Source organism: Thamnophis elegans, chromosome 8 (assembly GCF_009769535.1).
Source record: "Thamnophis elegans isolate rThaEle1 chromosome 8, rThaEle1.pri, whole genome shotgun sequence".
NCBI classification, from domain to species: domain Eukaryota; kingdom Metazoa; phylum Chordata; class Lepidosauria; order Squamata; family Colubridae; genus Thamnophis; species Thamnophis elegans.
The window spans coordinates 42,689,665-42,712,839 of record NC_045548.1 but is presented as its reverse complement, the minus strand read 5'-3'; the positions used below and the strand labels follow the sequence as shown (position 1 = coordinate 42,712,839).

At 38.9% G+C, this 23,175-nt stretch overlaps 1 protein-coding gene across 1 annotated transcript in view; it reads right to left on the bottom strand.

Annotated features, from left to right (window-relative positions):
- Nucleotides 1-23,175, bottom strand: part of NKAIN3 (sodium/potassium transporting ATPase interacting 3) — a 185,165-nt gene that overhangs the window by 42,398 nt on the left and 119,592 nt on the right. Inside the window, exon 4 of the mRNA XM_032223153.1 lies at nucleotides 10,834-11,031. Within this exon, the coding sequence (XP_032079044.1) occupies nucleotides 10,834-11,031 (198 nt within the window). The remainder of the gene's footprint in view (nucleotides 1-10,833; nucleotides 11,032-23,175) is intronic.

Sequence of the window (23,175 nt, the reverse complement as noted above, 5' to 3'; positions counted from 1 at the left end):
AAGGGAACTCATCAACCCCAGGCCTGCCAACACAGCCATGTTTTAACGGCTTTTCGGAAGGCCTGGAGAGAGGTGAGGGTCCGAATCTCTGTGGGGAGTTTGTTCCAAAGGGCCGGAGCTGCCACAGAGAAGGCCCTCCCCCGGGTAGTAGCCAGATGGCATTGGCTGGTGGACGGAACCCGGAGGAGGCCAACCCTGTGTGATCTAATTGGTCTTTGGGAGGTAATTGGCAGCAGGCGGTCTCTCAAGTACCCAGGTCCAATACCATGAAGGGCTTTATAAGTGACGAATAGCACCTTGAAGCGTATCCGGAGACCGATCGGTAACCAGTGCAGCTTGCGGAGGATAGGTGTAACGTGGGTGTACCGAGGTGCACCCACAATCGCTCGCACAGCTGCATTCTGGACGAGTTGAAGTCTCCGAATGCTCTTCAAGGGCTGCCCCATGTAGAGCGCATTGCAGTAGTCCAGTCTTGAGGTCACGAGGGCATGAGTGACTGTTGCGAGTGCCTCCCGGTTCAGGTAGGGACGCAACTGGTGCACCAGGCGAACCTGGGCAAATGCCCCCCTGGTCACAGCCGACAAATGATGTTCTAAGGTCAGCTGTGGGTCCAGGAGGACTCCCAAGTTGCGAGCCCTGTCTGAGGGGCGTAAAATTTCACCTCCCAGCCTGAGTGATGGAATGCTAACCAAATTTTTGGGAGGGAAACACAACAGCCACTCGGTCTTGTCTGGATTGAGCACAAGCTTGTTAACCCCTATCCAGACCCTGACAGCCTCCAGGCACTGGCACATCACGTCAACCGCTTCACTGAGTTGGCACGGGGCGGACAGATACAACTGGGTATCGTCCGCGTATTGGTGGTATTTTATCCCGTGCCGTCGAATGATCTCACCCAGTGGCTTCATGTAGATGTTAAACAGGAGGGGGAAAGGACCGAACCCTGAGGGACTCCATATTTCAGGGGCCTAGGGGTTGACCTCTCCCCCCCGACCAACACCGACTGCGACCTGTCCGAGAGGTAGGAGGAGAACAGCTGGAATAATGGACTGGACTCAAGCAGAATTCAAAGCAATGGATAGGAAGAAAAATTATGACAATGAATTATGCACTTTAACCTTACAGTGACATTGACAGACTATATCTACCAAGGCAAATAGATGGGTCTGGAAAGTACATCAGACATTTGAAGAAGAAAACATAGCTTTGGAAGAATATCTGAAAGTCAATGAAGAAGATGCACTGACGTTAGTACACCAGGAGGCAGCAACAGACAGTAAGTGCCACCTATGCAAAGAAGTTGAAGAAACAGTGGACCACCTAGTAAGCTGCTGTAAGATCACCCAGACTGACTACAAGCAGTGGTCTGGCAAAGTAGCAACAACCCTAACCCTAACCCTAACTATATCCATTATCACTTCATTTTTAACATAATGCTCTAATTTTAACTAAATTTGATTAATATTTTATTAGTTTTCAGATCTCAATCTGTCTTTCCACTAATAGTGCAGTCTTATGTCTTTTGTCATGTGTGGAATTAGTCTTCTGGTTATTTCCTGAATCAAATTTGTGTGGACTTCTCTTCGCAACTTGTTGCTTTTTGCATATCTTGTAAAATCTTGAGATCCTCCGTCCGCTTCTTTAATCAGCTTATCTTTGGTTATCAGTAGTGCTTTTGTCAAAGTTTCTCTCCTTGAATCCATCAATTCTTCTCTTTTTTCTTCTTCTAAACCTTGAAATCTGGGGTAGAACTCCTTTCCATCTATCTTCCCTTTCCATTTTCCACTCTTTCCATCTCCAACCACACTCAATATCCACAATTATCTTGCCTCTTTGTTCCCTTGGGTTTTTAGGATCTAACCTCCACTTTTTCCATTTGCTGGATATCTTCAATTTTTCCATCAAACTTTACTACATTACAATCTATATTTTCCAATCTCTTCTCAATTCTCTCTGTTGTTTCTAATAATTTTTGAATTTCAAACATAATCTGTTGTAATGTTATGGTTTCTTTTTGGTGTTGTGCCATACTTCCAACTAATAAACACTGCCACTCTAGTTTCAAAATAAGATTTTGTTTTCACTTCTCTCCAACTGCCAAAGAAGCATCCAAAGAGCACCTGTGTAAACAATCCATGCTCTTCTCCTTATCTTTTCGGTAAACAAGCTGAAGCCTTTGAAGTGCAGAGTCAAAATGATCAAAGAGAAAAAAAGAGAAAATAATATTTCCAGGACTCAGCCTCTAACCTCCAAGTGGCAGTGTAACTTCTTTTCCCTCTGATGTTACTACCCTCTTTATATTCCTTTTATATCTTCTTTATATTCCAGGCTTAAAAGAAACAAAATTCTTAAATGGAGCAAAATAAAGAGAAAAAACCATTCCAAACCAATATTACAAAAATAAAGAAAAAGATTTAATCCATAGGTAAAAACAGAAATAGAAGAAGAAAAACCAATACTTTCACTTTAAAAAGTAGGAAATACTTGCAAAACTTCCATCCATAAAAAAAGGACAATACACTGTTCACTATAGCTTAATTTTGCCGCTTATTTTTCTTTTCTTTGCAAGTTTAATTTAGCTTTGATTTTTTGGGGGGAATCTCTTTTATAACAATAAAATTTCCTCACCAGATGGACACACTTCTCTTTCCGCTTTCCTACCATTGCGGAGCTGTCCCAACTTCAGCACCTGTGGCTGCGCTTCTGTCGCCGGCAAGAAGAGATTCTCTTGGATCAATCAGGAACTTTGCAATGTCCCTGAGATCAGCAAGACGTACTCTTTCCTGTCACCATCTCTTCAGGACAGTTTAGGTCCAAAAGGACTGTCCAGCGGCAAAAGTATCGATTGCGATCACAGAGCCCTGAGATTACCTGTCGTGTCACTGTGACATCAGCTTTCTCCCCACTCTGGACTTAACGATTGTTGATAAGACAAAAAAAGTCTGGGTAGTGGATGTGGCCATGTCTGGAGACAGCAGAATAGAAGAGAAAGAACTGGAGAAGATAACAAAACACAAAGACCTACAAATAGAAATAGAACAACTGTGGTGAAGACAAACAAAGATAGTACCACTAGTAACAGGCGCCTCAGGTACAATCCCAAAGCAACTGGACCACCACTTGTACACCACCACTGACATTGATAAATTTGCCATAAGTCAATTGTAAAAAGTGGCATACTGGAAATTCTGCGATGATATCTGTAACACCATCAAACATCCAGATCTACCTATCCCAGATCCTTGGTAAGGACTCTATTGCTAGACAAAAATGCCAAATCCAGTCTGAACATCTGGCTGACTGCATTATGATTAATAATAGTAATAATAATAATAACCAATAAGCAATTTATTTATGTATTTATTTTTATCTTACCTTTATTATTTTTATAATTTTATAAAAATATGAACAAATATTAATAAACATTAACTCAAGGCAACAACCTTGAATACCTAATATTCATTCCTCGTCTTATTTCCCCCAAAACAACACTTGTGTGAGATTGGATTCAAAGGGAATCACTCCCACCAAATTAACTGAGTTGGCTTTATTCCCAAGGTGGAACTAGAACTCTCGGTCTCCCGGTTTCCAGCCTGATGCCAAACTGGCTCTGCACTGCACCAAACTGGCTGTAATATAGACAAATACTGTATACTATTGTATTGTATTTGTATTGTATTTATTTGTCTTGTATGCCGCCCACTCTCAAAGGACTCCGGGCAGCTCACAATAGACAAGGGAAGGGGGAAAACTAGACAAAGACAACACTTTAAAAACAAAAACCGCAACATTCACAATTTCCGTGGGGCTGGATGTTTCACAGCCCCCTCGGCCTGCTGGAGCAGCCAGGACTTGGTGGCTTTGCGGAAGGCCGGGAGGGTAGTAAGGGTCCGGATCTCAACAGGGAGATCATTCCAGAGGGCTGGAGCTGCAACAGAGAAGGCTCTCCCCCGGGGGGTCGCCAGCCGACATTGGCTGGCGGATGGAATCCGGAGGAGACCTAACCTGTGAGATCTAATCGGTCTATGGGAGGTAATCGGCAGGAGGCGGTCTCTCAGGTACCCAGGTCTGATGCCATGTAGGGCTTTATAGGTAGCGACCAGCACCTTGAAGCGGATTCGGAGACTAATGGGTAGCCAGTGCAGCTCGCGGAGGATAGGTGTGATGTGGGTGTACCTGAGTGCTCGTGGGGCTGCGTTCTGGACTAACTGAAGTCTTCGAACACTCTTCAAGGGCAGCCCCATGTAGAGCGCATTACAATAATCCAGTCTTGAGGTCACAAGGGCGTGAGTGACTGTCTGAAGGGCCTCCCGATCCAGGTAGGGTCGCAATTGGTGCACCAGGTGAACCTGGGCAAAGGTCCCCCTAGTCACAGCCGACAAATGGTGTTCTAAAGTCAGCTGGGGATCCAGGAGGACTCCCAAATTGCGAACCCTCTCTGAGGGGCATATAATTTCACCCCCCAGCCTGAGAGATGGAATAATTGGCCAATCTTTGGGAGGGAACATCAGAAGCCACTCAGTCTTGTCTGGATTGAGTGCCAACTTGTTTGCTCCAATCCAGACCCTAACAGCCTCCAGGCACTGGCACATCCCTTCTACTGCTTCGCTGAGTTGGCATGGGGCGGACAGATACAACTGCGTATCATCTGCGTATTGGTGGTACTTAATCCCGTGCCGGCGTATGATCTCACCCAGCGGCTTCATGTAGATGTTAAATAGGAAGGGGGACAGGACCGAACCCTGCGGCACCCCGTAGTTGAGGGGCCTTGGGGTCGATCTCTGCCCTCTGACCAACACCAACTGTGACCTGTCTGAGAGGTAGGAGGAGAACCACCGAAGGACGGTGCCTCCCACTCCCACCTCTCGTAACCGTCGCAGAAGAATACCATGGTCGATGGTATCGAAGGCCGCTGAGAGGTCAAGGAGCACAAGGATAGAGGGGTGACCCCTATCCCTGGCCCGCCAGAGATCATCGATCAGCGCGACCAAAGCAGTTTCCGTGCTGTAGTGTTAATGTTTTATGTTCAGTGTCAGTTTTGATATTGAATAATTTCTTATATGACTGCAATACATGATATCAATTCAATTTGTAATTAATAGCTAATATATCTTATTGTTTAGCTTTTTTTTTGACTGATGTAGCAATCTGTTACTGTTCACATTCTCATTGTTGTGCATTCTTATTGTGCATGCTTTATCTGGAGCATTTTTTCTTCTTCTTTCCATTATCATACTTTTTTTCCATTGCTGGCTTAAACACCTTTGTTTCAAATTTTAGTACATTTGTGTATGACATAATACAGCATTTTTGATTACATTCTACTATATAAGATCCTAATTACTTGGTCTCATAAAAATGGAGGGTCCTTTCTGTTTTTAACTCTTCAGTATGACAGATTCTTATCTTCTGCATCACTGCACAACAGGTCTGGTTTTTTTTTGCACATCTCATTTTTGCTCAACCCGAATAAGCCACCTCACATAAAACTGAAATTATTTCTGCAGTTAGCAATAGCACAAATGCCAGCTGACCTAAAAATATTTTAGTATGTGTTTATGCATAAATATAAGGCACTCACCAAGTATTTTATAAATAATGCACTCTGGGACTGGTTTCCAGAATTAAAGGTCAGCAGCATTATTATTTTTTTTACTTTAGTGTGCATAATTATGCTAGCGTATAAACTTCTCCAGGTAAATGGAGCTATGAACAAAAGACCAATGGAGCTCATTTCATTGTTTCATATTCCTTTCCATAGTTCTTAAGAGTGACATGTGAGTCAGAGGTGGTATTCAGTCGGTTCTCTCCGGTTCAGGCAAACCAGTAGCAGCTGCTGCGAGAGGCTCCGCCCACCCACCCCGACATAATGCTCGAGCACTGCACCATTGGAAAAGGCGGTGCACATGTGCAGAAGCGGCCCATGCAAATGAAGCGAGCGTGCACGCTTAGATCTGCAAACTGGTAGGGAAGGTAAGTGAATCCCACCACTGATGTGAGTGTATTCTCATTGCTGTCCATGTATAAAACATGAGTAACTGTTCAGAATCATACAGCAGCATAGCAGTGGCAGGAAAGCAGCATTGCTTCCACATCAGCTTCGAAATGCAGCTCCTTTCCCTTGTAGTAAAATTCAATCTATCACATATTTGCTGTTAGTAAATGCTATATGGCCAAACAAACATTATTTGGCTCTTAGTAGTACTCGTTCTCGGGCACTTGCTGTCCTGTCCATACTTTTCATCACCATCCGAGAGGAGTGCATTGGTTCATTAAGTTAGAACGCTGGGCTTGTAGACTAAGATGAAGACACTAAAACAGACAATAGGCTGAATGTCTATAGAGATTCTCAGTCCCAAAGGTGTTTTTTCAAGAGGCAACTGGACTTTATAGTTTTTCTTTGAAGACGCTTCGCTTCTCATTCAAGAAGCTTCTTCAGTTCTTCAGAGAGAAACACCTTCAAAGAAAAATTAGAAAGCCCAGTTGCCTCTTGAAAAAGTATCTTTGGGATGAGATAATATGCTGCAATTTCATTCTGATGTTTCCCACTATTTAAAGGATTTCTTGCCTTGTTCTTTATACTCTGAAACCGGAGACTACCAGTTGCTGCCATAATAGATATCTTTGTTATGAAAGAAGGCTGGCTAGTAGGAGAAAAAGCACCAAGTCCAACCTTTGTATTATTTAGGTGGCATTCAACAATGTGTCACATAGAATTTTGCTACTATCTAATGTCAAGTATATACAATCCTTTACTTGTGGCTATATTTACATACCTGCAAAAAAAAATTATAACTCACAGAGTATTTGCCTAGGCTTGGCAGTATACTTCAGTTTTAGAATATTATACTTTTAAGAGTAACAATTTGTTTTTCAATGAATTCCATTTTTACAAAGAAATTGTGAGTATAAAATATCACTATTTGCTTATTTTGCTAAAGGGTTTTGCCTATTTTCGCTGCTTAAGACATATAGTAAGATAGTCACTTTAACTTCAAGAGACCAAAGAAGTATTAAAAGTAAGTATTTTTTCAAAATGGCATAAATATATCAGGGATATGGAGCTCTGTGTTCCTAACATATTTATCTCATCATCTCTTAATCTTGGATATCAACCAAGAGATGTCTGAGACATTAATGAAATTATTTTCTTAACTTTGATTCTTGCTATATTTGCTATGGGCTTTTAAAAATCCCAGTAACAAAATATACAGTAAAATATGGGAGAGTGAACATGCAATCTACATTTTTCTTGAAAATATGTATTTAGAAAAGCACTAAAGGTCTCCTGAGCACAGAGGAAATATTTCATTTTATATTAATTGGCATGTTCCTCATTTTAATAGCTGCTCCACTGAAGACTGCTAATTAAATGGCTGCTACTTAAAATTATTTTTTCCCTTTGATAAAGTAGTATTTAAAATCACAAAAATGTAATGGTTCATCCTCAAATTAAATAATCAGTAGCTGAGAGATATGTTGAAAATAGTGAGACTTAAACCATCAATTAAATCAAGGACACTGTAAAGAGATGAATAATGATATAGTAGCTAAGGAGGAATGGATCGATGGGGACATATTCATATTAAAATTCCACACAAAGATGTACCCTATATTGGGACAAATTAGTACCTGGGAATGTAGAGGAGTACAGTCAATTATATTATGATACTGGAGAAATATTTTGTTATTTTTAAAAATAATGCAGATGCGTTATTTCAGATATTTTTCTGAATTTTTTTTAGGAGGCAATGAAATAATGTTTTTTTTCTTAAGATTTACATGTGAGATTTAGCTAGGATTTTTTTAGATGCTGTTTTAAAAACGAATAAAGATGAATTTTCCTTTTTAATACCATATTATAAGTTCAAAAACTTTCCTTAGACGTTACCTCCCATATTTCCCTGGGAGTTAACAATATTGCACTTAATAATCTAAATTCTGAACTCTCTTCCTCAAATAGAAACATCTCTTCCATCCCAGTATATGTAGAGCAGGCGGGTCAAACTCAAGGCCCGGGGGCTGGATGTGACCCACCAGGTACTTAGATCTGGCCGTTGGGACTGCCCTGAAAACAGTGAAGGACTGACCTGTGGTGCTTCTGCCAGAGAAAACAGGCTCCTGAACTCTGTTATCAGCTGCCACTGCCACTTGCAAAATGGAGCTTGGGGTCCATTTTCACTGGCAGAGGGTTGCAGGACGTGTGGCAGCCGAAAACGAAGTTCAGGAGCCCATTTTCGCTGGCAGAGCACTCAGGCCACCACAGGCGCCTCCGACAGGAGTGACATTGAGCTGGCCACACCCACTCTAGACATGCCCACCCCATCCTCCTGAGGTCAAACATGTGGCCTTCAATGAATACATGGACAATATGATCCCTAAATTTAAATATATGTAAAAGAAATCTAATCCTTTCTTTACCTAGTAGGCATAATAATTTTTCAGGAACTACTCAATAATGGACTTCCCATACCAAACATGAAGATATACTGACACCATATCACCTAAAACTAAGCAAAAATTCATAGAAATATTAGCAGATTAAATGTACAGAGCTTGAAATATACTGAACTATAAGAGCATTTTACATAGTAGTGGTAGATTAAATAGGATTAAATGCCTTTCATCTGATAGTTTTGAGTGATTTGTTTCTTTGAAGTAGACTAATAGTATGAGAATAATGACTACCTTATAATTTCTATACATAACAGAAGTTATATTTCTATTCTTGTACAATGAGAATGTGTAATGACATCATTTTAATTATAAATATCATTTTCACCATTGCATCAATAAGAAAAATCACCCATTTCAGAAAAGACAATATTTTACCATCCTTCTCTCATCTACCATTATAGTGATGAGAGACCATCCTATCATTGCAGTGATTAATAATAGCTATGTACCATACTGAAAATCTTGGAACAAAGGACTTGCAAACAAGAGTGTACAAAACTATCAGGTATGAGTCCAATATGTTTGAAGTCAATAGTTCACAATGTACAGAACATATCAGAGAGCCCAATTCATAACTTTCTGTATAACATTTACACATTCCATTGCAGCGATGGGGTTTATAAGAAAAGAAAGGAAAAGTGAATGAGTTTTTCTAGATTCAAAAGAACAAAGATAACAATGGGACCATTGTACTAATGCAGTAAATAAATTTCTCATCTTAATGGTTAATTACAAATAATTGACAAATCTATGTTACGTTAGCAAAAAAATAGCTGTCCTTAATATTTTGAAGCTTATCCTAGGCATATAAACTGCTCCTAGATAATTAGAGAAGTTCATTAAGTCTTCTCTTTCATTTATTTTTCTAATTTGATTTGCAAATCAACATAAAGCTTTATTTTAATTTGCATGATAAAGTAACATGGATTGCCATATTGCATAAACTACGCTTCATGTTCCAAATGACTCTTTTAATAATGTTTTCTTAATTACTACACTACTTATAATAGTATTTTCTCCTTTCTTGCAAGTGAGAGGAATTCATTAACGAATAAAGATTATATCAAATCTGAATAAATAAAGAAGGATCAGAGAATCACATGAAAAGACAAATATTAATCTGTCTAAATTTAGATTAACAGTTTAAATCATGTAAAGTATGAACATGTTTAAAATAATATTTTCGGCATTGCTATGAATCTTATTTAATGCAGTCAAAGGTTGCTACCATGGGAAGGTACCAAATATTCAGATTGTAAGCCAAATCATGATTTCTTGCACCTGTAGAACATCTATAAGAGTGCTGCTTTTAACGCAGCTTTTATCTACTGTCACGAGTACAACTTTGTTGAACTTCCATAGACCTTCCATAGAAAATTTATCTGCAGGTGGTATTAGATATTAGTCTTGTATTCCTGAAACAACTCAGCATAGATAATATGTACATGACGCAAATGGTAATTTAATAGAATGCATTGTACAGATTATTCTGTAGATGCATGAAACAATGGATTTTTATATCGCTGGACAACCAGATACATGTGTACAATATGAAATTCTGTAATGGTTCTACTGATGAAATTATATAAAAATTCAGTGTCTAGGGAAAATAAATTTCCTAATAAGTTTAATATCTTTTCTTTACATATGAAACAAAAACTAAGAAGCTTTTACATTAATAAGTTTCTTCTATGAGCATCTTTGGCATTAAAAAATAATCTAAAAAATAGTCTTTTTTTTGTAACTATATATCAGGGGTGGGCAATTAATTTTCCCTAGAGGCCATATTAGAAACTGTGATTGTTTTGGAGGGCTGAACCAATACAGTTATGAAGGGGGGTAGGCACACATGGATGTACATAAGTAAATTTTTAAAAAATTACCTTCAAAATAATGTGCATGGTGTACACTTACTTACATATGATTTGTAATTTCCAATTGACCTCATGCAGACTGGACAGGGACAGCTAAAGGGCCAGATATGGCCTGGGGACAATAAAATGGCCAGGTGTGCTATATATTATTCATTCATATATATACATATACATGTACATATACATACACATACACACACACATATATATATATATATAGTGTGTGTGTGTGTGTGTGTGTGTGTGTGTGTGTGTGTGTGTAGACACAAACAAAAAGAACTTGTGAAGATATTTTCTGAATTTTGAACAAAAAGCACAAAAATTTAAAGCACATTTCATATCAAAATATATATGCAAAACACTTTTTAAATTCTTGTTTTTTACAAAAAAATTTTTAAAGTGGCTGAATAACTGAAAGTGGCACACACAAAAAAGCAGCAGTGGCAGTATGGAAAAAAATATGTAAAAATAAAAATATCCATAAAAGTAAATATGGACTTACAGAGAGTAGAATTTGGATGGCACTATGAATGACCTCTAGGTACTGAAAGTCAATTATGCAACCTGTCACAGAGACATAGGAAATATCATCTATGATCCCAGGAGCTGACGGGCGCACTACTCTTCGTATGCAGCCTGGCCCATGTTCTCGCCACCAAGATCGATGCATTGAGATGTTAAAGGTCATGAGATCTGTTTCCTAGTAAACAAAACAAAATAAAGCATTTTCAAAACATAATTTTAATAATGTAATATGAAAAATATATTCCAAAGGAAATGCATACTACCACAGTAGTTTAGAACAATGGAAGTGAAAATTGCCTGTAAAAAGAATCTTATCAGTCTTCTTTTGGAAATGTCACATGTTCTCACAACCTAGACAGATATTTCAGTCTCTATTTCCAAACATGGCAATAAAGTATTAACTGAACTATAAAATGAGCACAGACAAAATTTTTCATCTCCTTCTTGAAACATAGTGAGCTTTACCAACATTTAGCAAATATGTAGACAATATACAGAAATTCAAGATAATTCTGAGAGGAAATGTACAATCTTCTTTTCCCATGAATTACTAAAAGCATCTAAAGAATTCCAATTATTTCTTACTATCTGAACACTTTTGTCTACAAATCAAGAATGTTTAGCGTTAAGAAAAATAACAAATAGATTATTTCATGGCTTCCAATTCTAACGTACAGCTCATTTTGTCTAGGATTAATTTCAGCGCAGAGATAGCATATCATACCCTAATTAAAGCAGGAAACCAAAGGGACAGGGAAAAATATACAGTATCTGTCCAGTCAGTTAAAAGAACCTGAGACATTACATACTGATATAATGCTATAATCTAGGCCTTACACTGGGAAAGGTTGAGGGCAAAAGAAGAAAGGGACGACAGAGAATGAGGTGGCTGGATGGAGTCACTGAAGCAGTCGGTGTGAGCTTAAATGGACTCCGGGGAATGGTAGAGGACAGGAAGGCATGGAGGAACATTGTTCATGGGGTCAAGATGGATCGGACACGACTTTGCAACTAACAACACTAACTAAATCTTACAAGGCCTGTAAATTGGACCTGGTTCCTTTGATTTTAGATACTCCATAAGGAGAAAGAAAAAGCTCTTTTTGTTCAATTGCTGCTATCCAGCCTTTGCCTTTTTTTCATAAATTTGGTCAGTACACTATTCACCATCCCCATGGTTTTTATTTTTCTTTGCCACCTATTGTGGATATTAAGCTTTGCATGTTCATTATTGTTTGCTCTCTATTTTTATTCCCTCACCCTTACGAGCTGGCTGTTTGAATTGCTTTTACATGTTGCAATATTCAATGTTCCATAAGTGTTATACAAAGGATAGAATATGATGATCTGCTGGAATAAAGCCCAATGAGTCTTTCAGAATTAATGTTGAGATCAGATGGCCTCATTAGAATGATAGATTGAGTCATTAGATACTCATCATTTAACACTGCATGGTAATGCCATTAACAATATCTCGTTCTCCCACATTATAAGAGTAACATTTGCTTAGATAAGACTGGTATTAAACTATTCTTAATTCTCACTATTGATGGGACAGTAATTTACAGATGCAGTCATCTGTATCTAACAATGTGGAAAATACTCATTCAAGGAAAATATATATTGTTGATATTTAATATGCAAAACATAGCTCATCTATTCCTGCTTATAATGATTATTTTTACTAACAAATTCGTTGAATTCATTTATGTCAGTGAATTACAATGGTCAAGTTGTTTTTCTTGTAAAAGCCCAGGAAATAGGCTCTGTGGTCCCTACTGACTGCAACATAATTTTAGTTACTTAGTAAAAGTATAGTTATAATGTAGTAACCACAAAGGAATTAATAGGATTGAAAATGTTCTGGCATTTTTGTTTCTTTATTAATGCTCAATAGATATTAGGATTAACCACCCTAAGCAGGAATAGATGTTTTTAAAAACATATCATACTTATTCCATATACTCATAAGACTTCTTTAGAACTTGACAAAGAATATACATGATGCATCATATATAAATTGTATTTCAGCTTCTAAGATTGACCATGTAGTCAGTTTCAGATCAAATTTAAAAATACTCTAGACACTTGCACCTGAAAATAAATTGGAGATGCTCTTCAAGGACCAAGAAATTATTCAAACATTTCTATTATCTTTCAGGTGCTTCCATGAAATGAAAAACCACATGGGCTTTATTTAGTCTGAGCTTCCCTGAAACTGTGCTAACTTAACTCACTATCTCCAATTTGAAGTCTACAATGTGACTGATTGTTAGTTGTTTTTTTGCCTAGGGATTCTATAATTTTGTTTTTTAATGTTGAAAGCCACCCACAATTACATTTTTGTGAGTTGTGGCGTTATATAAACCAATAAATCAATCAATATTTTCTGTACAATAAGGCAGAACACAAACTTAGTGCAGACATTTGGTCAATATAGAAGATTCATATGGGAAATGGTTTCTATTCTCACATTCTATAAATGTTTCAATGTAAGGTACATTATATTTAAGCACAGTGAAAGAAGAAGAGAACATTGAAATAGCCACACATATAAGCATTTAGGCTTATAGTCACTTCACAGTGCTTTTCAGCCTTCTCTAAGTAGTTTACACAGTCATCATATTGCCCCCAACAATCTGGGTCCTCATTTTACTGATCCCAGAAAGGTGGAAGGCTGAGTCAACCCTGAGCCTTTCAGAATCAAACTCCTGGAGTAAGCAATGAGTTAGCCTGCAGTGCAGCATTCTGACCACTGCACCATCATGGCTCTTGAATAGATGAAATCTATTTCACATAAAATAAAATGTCTGTACATTTGCACAGCAAATAAATGGAAATAAGTCTATCAGTTGATAGATCAGGATTATTTGACATTTATGGACAAATAAAGATAGTTTGTCACAGAGAATCTACAAGGGAGGATGAGAATTTATCTCTTATTCTTCAAATCAGAAAGATTTGCAGCACAAAATAATTATTCCAGTTAAAAAGTGGAAATTAAGGATTATACTATTTTTAAAACACCTTGTGACTTATGTAAAAGGTTAACCTTCATTAAAGTGGACACTTAACTCTAAAATAAAATGATTAATGACAATTTTCAAATGATGTTTGAATTTCTTTTTAAACATGCAGGAAAAATTCAGATCATCCAATTACCTTTTTACCAATTACATCAGATACATTTCCATGATTCCCAAAGGGTAACAAAAGTTTGGAATGTAAAAGGTTAGTAGATAACTATTCTATTCTTAAAACCATTACTTTTAAAGTAATGGAGACTTGCACTTTTTAAAAGTGAGGAACACATGTGAATTCTTGGCAATGAAATTATCCAGATTTGTAGACAAAATAGTCTTAGGAACAGACAAAGGAAATGAGAATATGGAAATAAAATATCATTTTGATTAAACCAATTATGTGCAAACAACTTAGAACTTATTCTTAGGAACTACATAAGCCAACTTACAAAATAATCTATTCTTAACCCACTCCCTCAGGTCTTCTGAGGTAAATTGAGCACATCCATGATAACAGAATAACAGAAGTGGAAGAGACCTTGGAATCCTCTAGTCCAATCCCCTGTTCAAGTAGGAGACACTATACCATTTTGGATAAATGGCTTTCCAATCTCTTCTTAGAAAATCTCTAGTGAAGGAGCACCCACAGCTTCTGTGGGTAAGCTCTTCCACCGATTAATTGTTCTCCCTACAGGTATTTGTCCTTAATTCTAGATTGGATCTCTCTTCGATAAACTTCCATTGATTACTTCTTGTCCTGCCCTTAAGTGCTTTGAGGACTAGATAAATCTGTGTGACAGTCCCTCAAATATTGGAAGACTGCTATCATATCAGCCCTAGTCCTTTTGTTAAGACTAGACATACCCAGTTTCCACAACTGTTCATCATACACTTTAACCCTCAGTCCCCCAATCACCTTTGCTGCTCTTCTTTGCACTCTTTTTAGAGTCTCAACATCTTTTTGTGTTGTGGTGACCAAAACTGGATGCAGTATTCCAAGAGTGGTCTTACCAGTGCAATGTACAGTAGCACATAATCTTCATATTATCTGTCTATTGATGCAGCCTAGAACTGCATTGGCTTTTTCCATAAATGCAGCATGCTGTTGACTCATACTTAAATGGCTGTCCACTAGGACACCTGGATCTCTTTCACAGTTGCTGCTGAGTCAAATGGCATTTTTTCTATACTTGTTCATTTGGTTTTTCTTGACTAAATAAAGGATTTTACTTTTCTCACCAATGAAATGCATTTTGTTAGGTAGGTCAAGATCTTTCTGAATCTGAGCCTATCTTCCAAATCAATGGCTATTTCCTCCATGGAAATGGTTTGTTTGTTTGTTTGTTTGTTTGTTTGTTTGTTTGTTTGTTGGATTTATATGCCGCCCTTCTCCCAAAGGACTCAGGGTGGCGTACAACATTAAAAAAAAACATATTACAAAAGTTAAAAAAAATTAGATAGAATATCCCAAAAACAAACCCAATTAAGATTAACAATAACATTTAAAAAATTCAATTAAAATTAACAATAATCAATCATTTATTTTATTTTGTTCAGGCCAGGCTGGCTTGCTGGAAAAGCCAACTTTTTAGGGCACGTCGGAAGGACCGTAGGTCAGGGATTATACGAAGCTCGGGGGGCAGCTCATTCCAGAGGGAAGGCGCTCCCACAGAAAGGCTCTCCCCCTGGGGGTTGCTAGCCGACACTGTCTGGCTGACGGCACCCTGAGGAGGCCAACTCTGTGGGATCGCACTGGACCGTGGGAGGCTACCGGTGGCAATAGGTGGTCTCACAGGTATCCTGGGCCTAAGCCATGGAGCGCTTTAAAGGTTACAATTAGTACATTGAATCGCACCCGGAAGACAACCGGCAACCAGTGCAGGCTGCCTAAAAGGGGTGCAACATGGGAGCATCTAGGTAACCCCATGATAACCTGCGCAGCCGCATTCTGGACCAGTTGAAGCCTCCAGGTGCTCTTCAAGGGCAGCCCCATGTAGAGAGCGCTACAGTAGTCCAGGCGAGAAAGGATGAGGGCATGAGTGACTGTGTACAGAGCATCCCAATCCAGGAAGGATTGGGTGCCCAAGGTGGCGCAGTGGTTAAATGCAGCACTGCAGGCTACTGCTAGATCAGCAGTTCAGCGGTTCAAATCTCACCGGCTCAGGGTTGACTCAGCCTTCCATCCTTCCGAGGTGGGTAAAATGAGGACCCAGATTGTTGGGGGCAATATGCTGACTCTCTGTAAACCGCTTAGAGAGGCCTGAAAGGCCTATGAAGCGGTATATAAGTCTACTACTGCTATTGCTAACTGACGTACCAGGCGAACCTGGTAAAAGGCCCCCCTGGTCATGGCCATCAGGTGTTCTTCTAAACTAAGCCGCGTTTCCAAGAGGGCTTCCAGATTGTGGCCCCTCTCTGAGGGGGCTAAAATTTCTCCCCCTATCATCAAAGATGGAACAAAATGCACAAATCAGGATAATGGAAACCACAGCCACTCAGTCTTGGAGGGATTGAGCTTGAGCCTGTTCCTCCCCATCCAGATCCGCATAGCCTCCAGGCATCAGGACATCACGTCGAGGGCATTGTTTGGGTGGTTTGGGGTAGAGATGAAAAGTTGGGTATCATCAGCATATTGATGATACCGTACCCCAAAACCATGGCTGATCTCACCCAGCATTTTCATATATATGTTGAACAGGAGTGGTGAGAGAACAGACCCTTGGGGCACCCCACAAGTGATGTGCCTCGTGGCCGATCCCTGTCCTCCAGTCAACACAAACTGCGATCGTTCCGACAGGTAGCAGGAGAACCACCATAAAATGGTGCCCCCCACTCCCAACCCCCCCCCCCGAGTCATCTCAGTAGGATACCATGGGCGATGTTATTGAAAGCCGCCGAGAGGTCTAATAGGACCAGGACAGATGAGCAGCCCGTGCCCCGGCCCACCAGAGATCATCGACCAACGCAACCAATGCTGTTTCCATGCTGCATCCGGGCCTGAAACCCGACTGAAACGGATCCAGGTAGACAGCTTCATCCAGGTACTGGGGAAGCTGACGTGCTACCACACTCTCGACAACCTTCTCTACAAAGCAAAGGTTGGAGACCGGACGATAGTTGGTTAAATAAGCTGGGTCCAGGGAAGGCTTCTTAAGGAGGGGCCTCACCGCCACCTCCTTCAAGGCGATGGGAAAGAATCCCTCTCTCAACGAAGTGTTGGTAATCGCCTGGAGCCAGCCTCGTGTGACCTCCCGGGAAGCCGAGACTAACCAAGAGGAACACAGGTCCAGCATACAAGTGTCAGCACTGAGTAATGGGTATTGGTATTTTCTCCAAATTTGATTTCTCCTTCTATTTTCTCATCTAAATCACTTATGAAGATGATGAAGAGTCTAAGACAGAACCTTGGGATATCGCACTGAATGCTTCCTTCATACATTTGTGATATTTAATCTTTTTGCTTAAGAACCAATAATTAACCATTAGGTTAATTTAATAGTGAAGAAGAATATCTGATAGATGAAGAATTTAAACATTTATATATCTGAAGAAAATCTTAAAAAGAAAATAGATCATGCAAATAAATAATGATACAGCAGTTCATGTGCAATGATTGATTGATGACAAGGCTCTGTAGTTCAAAAAACTATAAACCATGACATTAACTTTCTTCATAAAGCAGTCAGTAGCTTGAGGCCATCTCTATTTTTGGAATGGCCTTTTAACCGGTATCTCACTTTGCATTCATCTCATGGAAAAGATCCTTGGGATCTATAATTCATATAGTAGCTTGAATTATAATGATGTAGGTCTGACCCTATCCTTTATTTTTGCATAAAATTATTAGAGGATGTTATATATATAAATTCAGTCTAAATCTACAGCATCAATACCTTTGCTGAAAACTGCTTGTGCAGTACAGCTAAGAAAAAGATCTTTCTGATGTAAACTTATTATCACTGTCTAACTGGACTACAAGGACAGATTTGTATTTTCAGCATGACAGTAGATGCTAGCTGGTATCTGTAAATATATTTGGGTAACATCGAGCTAACCAATATCTACTTTGCAATGAGGTTCATTAGGGCCTTAGAATTACAAAATTAGAAGAGGAGTTGATCCCACATTTGGGGTGAAAATTTAAGAAAGATTCCCAGTTAAGAAATAATTAATAAAATAACAATAAAGATTCATATTATTGCTAACAATTGTTTGCAAATAAAAAAAAGGTTGAGATGCAGCCCAGGTTTACATGATACCATGTTTTCCCAAAAATAAGACAGGGTCTTATTTTCTTTTTACACACAAAATATGGCTTAGGTGTTATTATGATAGGAGGGTTTATTGTTTTGGGGTTGCCGGGTGGCTGCTCTCTTGCGATTGGGCTCCCAAAGAGCTGGGTACAGCCTCATGAGCGAATGGCTGTTTTGCTGTCGCAGCAGTGCAACACAATAGCCATGAAGAGACCATGCTCATGAGCAGCCACCTGGCAAACCCCCTTTCCAGACATGCAGAGTGCCATTCACTGACCTAAGGGTATCACCAAGCTGCGTGAGCACCTGTTCACCACTGCCCAGCTCTTGCTTGGCGCCTTCAAAATGCCAGTGAATGGTGCTCTGCACGGCTGGAGAGGAATTTTGCATGAGCAGCTGTTCCGCTCTTGCTCTCGTGCCTCCTAGCCTCACGATGCCCTGGCCCAGCTCTCCCTGCAGAGCCAGGGCAGCTACGCTGCCGCCACCACTGCCACCGCCATCTCAGCATGGCTTTTTCGGGCGGCTTCCAAATCAAGTCTTCTGGCAGTGGCCGCTCTGGGCGTATGCTCTATGGTTGTAAGCACTGCCAACAGCCATCCCACAACCATAGAGCATACACCCAGAGCGGCCACTGCAGGAAGACTCAGTTTGGGAGCTGCTGAAAAAGTCATTCTGGGATGGTGGTGGTGGCAGCAGTGGAGGTGCCCTGGCTCTGCAGGGAGAGCTGGGCCAGGGCATCATGAGGCTGGGAGGCACGTGAGCGAGAGCAGGACAGCCACTCACACAACCCCCTTCTCCAGTCGTGCAGAGCGCCATTCACTGGCATTTCAAAGGTGCCAAGCTGCAAGAGCTGGGCGGCAGCGAACAGGACTTCACGCGGTTTGGCGATACCCCTAGGTCAGTGAATGGTGCTCTGCACGGCTGGAAAGGGGGTTTGCCAGGTGGCTGCTGTTCCCAGCTATTTGGGAGCCCTCTCGCAAGAGAGCAGCTGCCCGGCAACCCCCCTCTTCAGCTGGGCACAGTGCCACTCACCAACCTAGTGGTATCCCAAAGGCACCAAGCAATGCAATCACCTTTGCCCGCCCCCTGTTTCCCGCAGCTTGGCACCTTCGGGATACTGCTAGGTTGGTGAGTGGCGCTCTGCCTGGTTGGAGGTGGGGGGGGTTGTCCAGGGGTCTTATTTGCAGGGGAGGGCTTATATTTTTGTCCACCAGAAAAATGTGCCATGGCCTTATTATCAGGACATGTCATATTTTCGGGACACATGATAGAAATCTTGCTGTCAAAAACATCAAAAGTAACATTGCTAGTTTGCCTTTTTTGCATAAAGTTAGGTGGTGTTTTATTTAAAACTCTATATTTAAGTTTCCTAAATAGAAACATGGCCTAATTAAATTTCAAGTTTTTATTTTAGTCTCTTGCTGTGAATTCTGTTTCAATAAAATTTGTCAAAAGTCTAACTTGAATTTCTAATTATCATGTTGATGTTGAGAAAATTGAGAGTAAAAGTCAATTATCTACTGTATATACAAAAAGTATTGTTTTATCTATCTGTACATTACAACTGAAGAGTCAAAATTATGATGATACTGTTTTGCTAAATTGGAGAAATAAAACAATGATAGCATTACAGTGTTTATGGATTCCACAACAGAGGTTTAAGGAAAATAAAATAAAGTATTTGGTTATTTTAAACACAGATGAAGAAATGTTTATACTCAAACATCCCCAGATACACTTCTGTGCTGTTAAAGTAATCAAATGATGCTATATCTAAAGTATCATCATATACAATTCCATCAATTTCAAGTGTTGTCATGATAATTCAAGAACCATTTATCACATTTATATTATTTTCACTACAAATGTTTACATGGTGACACTGGTTGATGAAATATTGTGGAGAACTCAATATTTCATAAACCTACGCTATTTCAGTTGATCCTACTACAGTACTACACAACAATGGATTTTGAATCTTTAACCTGGACTATTACATTAATTTTAAAAGTTTTAAATATTGACTAATACTTCAGTCAATAACATGCTATTTTTTTGCTAACCACCTTTTAAAGAATAATTGTAATATTACAATATTTGTATACTATATTTATTCTGGTAGCAGTATCTCTCTTACTTGTTCCAGTAAAATTAAACTGAATTTGCTGCAGTTTGTTCAGTAAAAAATACCTTACCAATACAGTATGATGTATATAATACTCTTGATAAATCTGAAAAAAAAAATCAAACATGAATTTTAGGTGGTAATGCTGGTTTTTCAGCTTCATTTCTTCTGACGTCTGCAAAAGTTCTTAAAATCGGTTTTTTCTTGTACTGAAACTTTGATATAGAAACATGGCAAAGGGATCAAAGGGTTTCTTTGTCGCATTTGGAGGATTGGACATGATCCTAAACAGTGTCTAATTACTTTGGATAATAGTTTGACTCCCTCTTCTTTGTGGCAATTTCCAATATCTCAGGGGTTGCCACAAAGAAGAGGGAGTCAAACTGTTCTACAAAGCACCTAAAGGTAAAACAAGAAGCAATGGGCAGAAACTAATCAAGGAGAGAAGCAACTTAGAATTAAGGAGAAATTTCCTGATAGTTAGAACAATTAATCAGTGGGCCAACTTGCCTCCAGAAGTTTTAAATGCTCCAACACTGGATATTTTTTAGAAGTTGTTGTATAACTATTTTTCTGAAATGATGTTGGGTTTCCTGCCTAAGCAGGGTGTTGGACTAAAAGTCCTCCAAGGTCCTTTCCAACTCTGTTATTCTATTCTATTCTAATTACTTTCATCTGCTTGTTACAGTGAAAGGGAATTCATAAAAGATATGTATGTATGTTTTTTATTCAATAGTTTCTCTGTGGAATGTAAGTATTTTTGTTAGACTGAATCAGCTTTGTAGCTAAGCTTAATATATCTTCTCTTTACATTAGAAGAAATAAGAAAGAATATAACCAAACTAAGTTTCAATAATATTATAAACCTTATAGCTGAGACGTATTTCTTGTGTCAAAAGAAAGAACTCAAGTGACTGAAAGTAAATTGTGTAACATAAAACAATAAAGCTCCATACTATAACATTTGGCTTCAGGCTAACAATTTATGCTTCAAGAAATTATAGTCAAAAATTAGTTGAAGACATAACATGCCTGAATATTTCAATTTGAATTATTGATGCAGACTGAGGAGTCTGCCTTAAACAGTACACTTTGGGTATCACGAGGAACGGTAAATAGTTAATTATTTTATGTCTTGTTGGTAAAGGACACCATGGGAATTTTCTACTTCAGCTGTTCAAATAACAGGAAGTCCTTAAGCACTCTGCTTTCAAGACAACTCCTTTCAGTAAGGTGACCAGACGTCCCGATTTCAGCAGGACAGTCACGATTTATAACAATTTGTCCCGTGTCCCGGGGCATTTTTAAAATGTCCCGATTTTCTGGCTTCATGTTGAAAGCCCAGTGGATTTGCTTAAGAAATCCTAACCGGGGCAAGACAAAAGACATCTGTCTAAACCCTCTCTCTGTCTCAGTACTTTCATTGAAGATAAAATGTTAAAGCAAGAAAACGGACCCCCCACGCCCCTTTTACCTCATTTTATAAGAAAAGATGACCCAATACCATAGAGCTACAGAAAATACTTGGCTAGAGAAGTCGCGAGTGTTCCGTCTTGGATTTTCCGGACGGAGGGGCATGGAAGTTGGAGGTCGGCTCGTGTGGAAAAAATGGTGGCAAAGTTTCTTTGAAAAATATTTCCCTGACTAATTTCACCATTTTAATTTGCTCAGTTCTTTGTATTAACATCTACATCATTCTGGATTGACTTGGAGTTACTGCCTGCTGGTAAGTGAGCTGGGTTTTTTTCTTTTATTTTTTTATGTATTTTAAAATATTTTATTTATTGTGCATAGGATTTTTTAAAATAGTTTTATTCTGTATGGATTCTTTTTTTAAATTGTCTTAGAAATAAACCATTTTTAAAAATTCTATGCACAATACTTTGAAAAGTATTGTGAATAGAATTTTCTAAAATACTTTTACTTCAATTTATTCTGTGTGGAATAGTTTGAAATGTTTTACTTCAATTTATTCTGTGTGGATTCTTTTTTTTTTAATTGTCTTAGACTATTTAAAAAAAGATTCTATCCAAAATACAAAATACCAGCTGCAGCTATTCACTTAAGAACTATGGGAAGAAAGGTGGTATAATGAGCTTAGTGACCAAAGTTACAATGGCATTGAAAAAAGTGACTGAGGACCATTTTTCACACTTAACGACCATTTTCACACTTAGCAACCGTTGTAGCATCCTCATGGTCACGCAATCAAAATTTTGATGTTTGGCAACAGATTCGTATTTATGATGGTTTCAGTGTCCTGGGGTCATATAATCACCTTTTGACAAAGTCAAATGGGGAAACCAGATTCACTTATGTTACTAACTTATCAGCTGCAGTTATTCACTTAAGAACTATGGCAAGAAAGGTGGTATAGTGACCAAAGTTACAATGGCATTGAAAAAAGTGACTGATGACCATTTTTCACACAGTGACCATTTTCACACTTAGCAACCGTTCAGCATCCTCATGGTCACATGATCAAAATTTTGATGTTTGGCAACAGTTACAATTTATATTTGTAAATTGTAGTTATGTTGAAATAAAAAAAAATATTACAATACTATTTTTGCGTTGTCTGAACATTTTTGTTGCTCCATATAAAATTTGTAATCAAACGCCCCCCCCCGGTCAAAGGTGTCCCTCTTTACCAATCTGAAAATCTGGTCACCTTACCTTTCAGGAAAACTTTGGAACAAAGTAAGTGAGAAGTAGACCTGGGAATCAATGCTCTTTTCAGTTTTGGATGGTTCTGCTAGAAGTGAAATTATATTTAAGTCTAAGATTTTTAATTATTTAGAACTTAAAGCAAAACAGAACCTCTTGCTTTTTTCAGGTAGCTTTGAGCTGATCTCCAAATCACTATTGGTGTGATGCATTTGTGTGGCCCAAAATCTTTGAGTTGAGACAACTACACT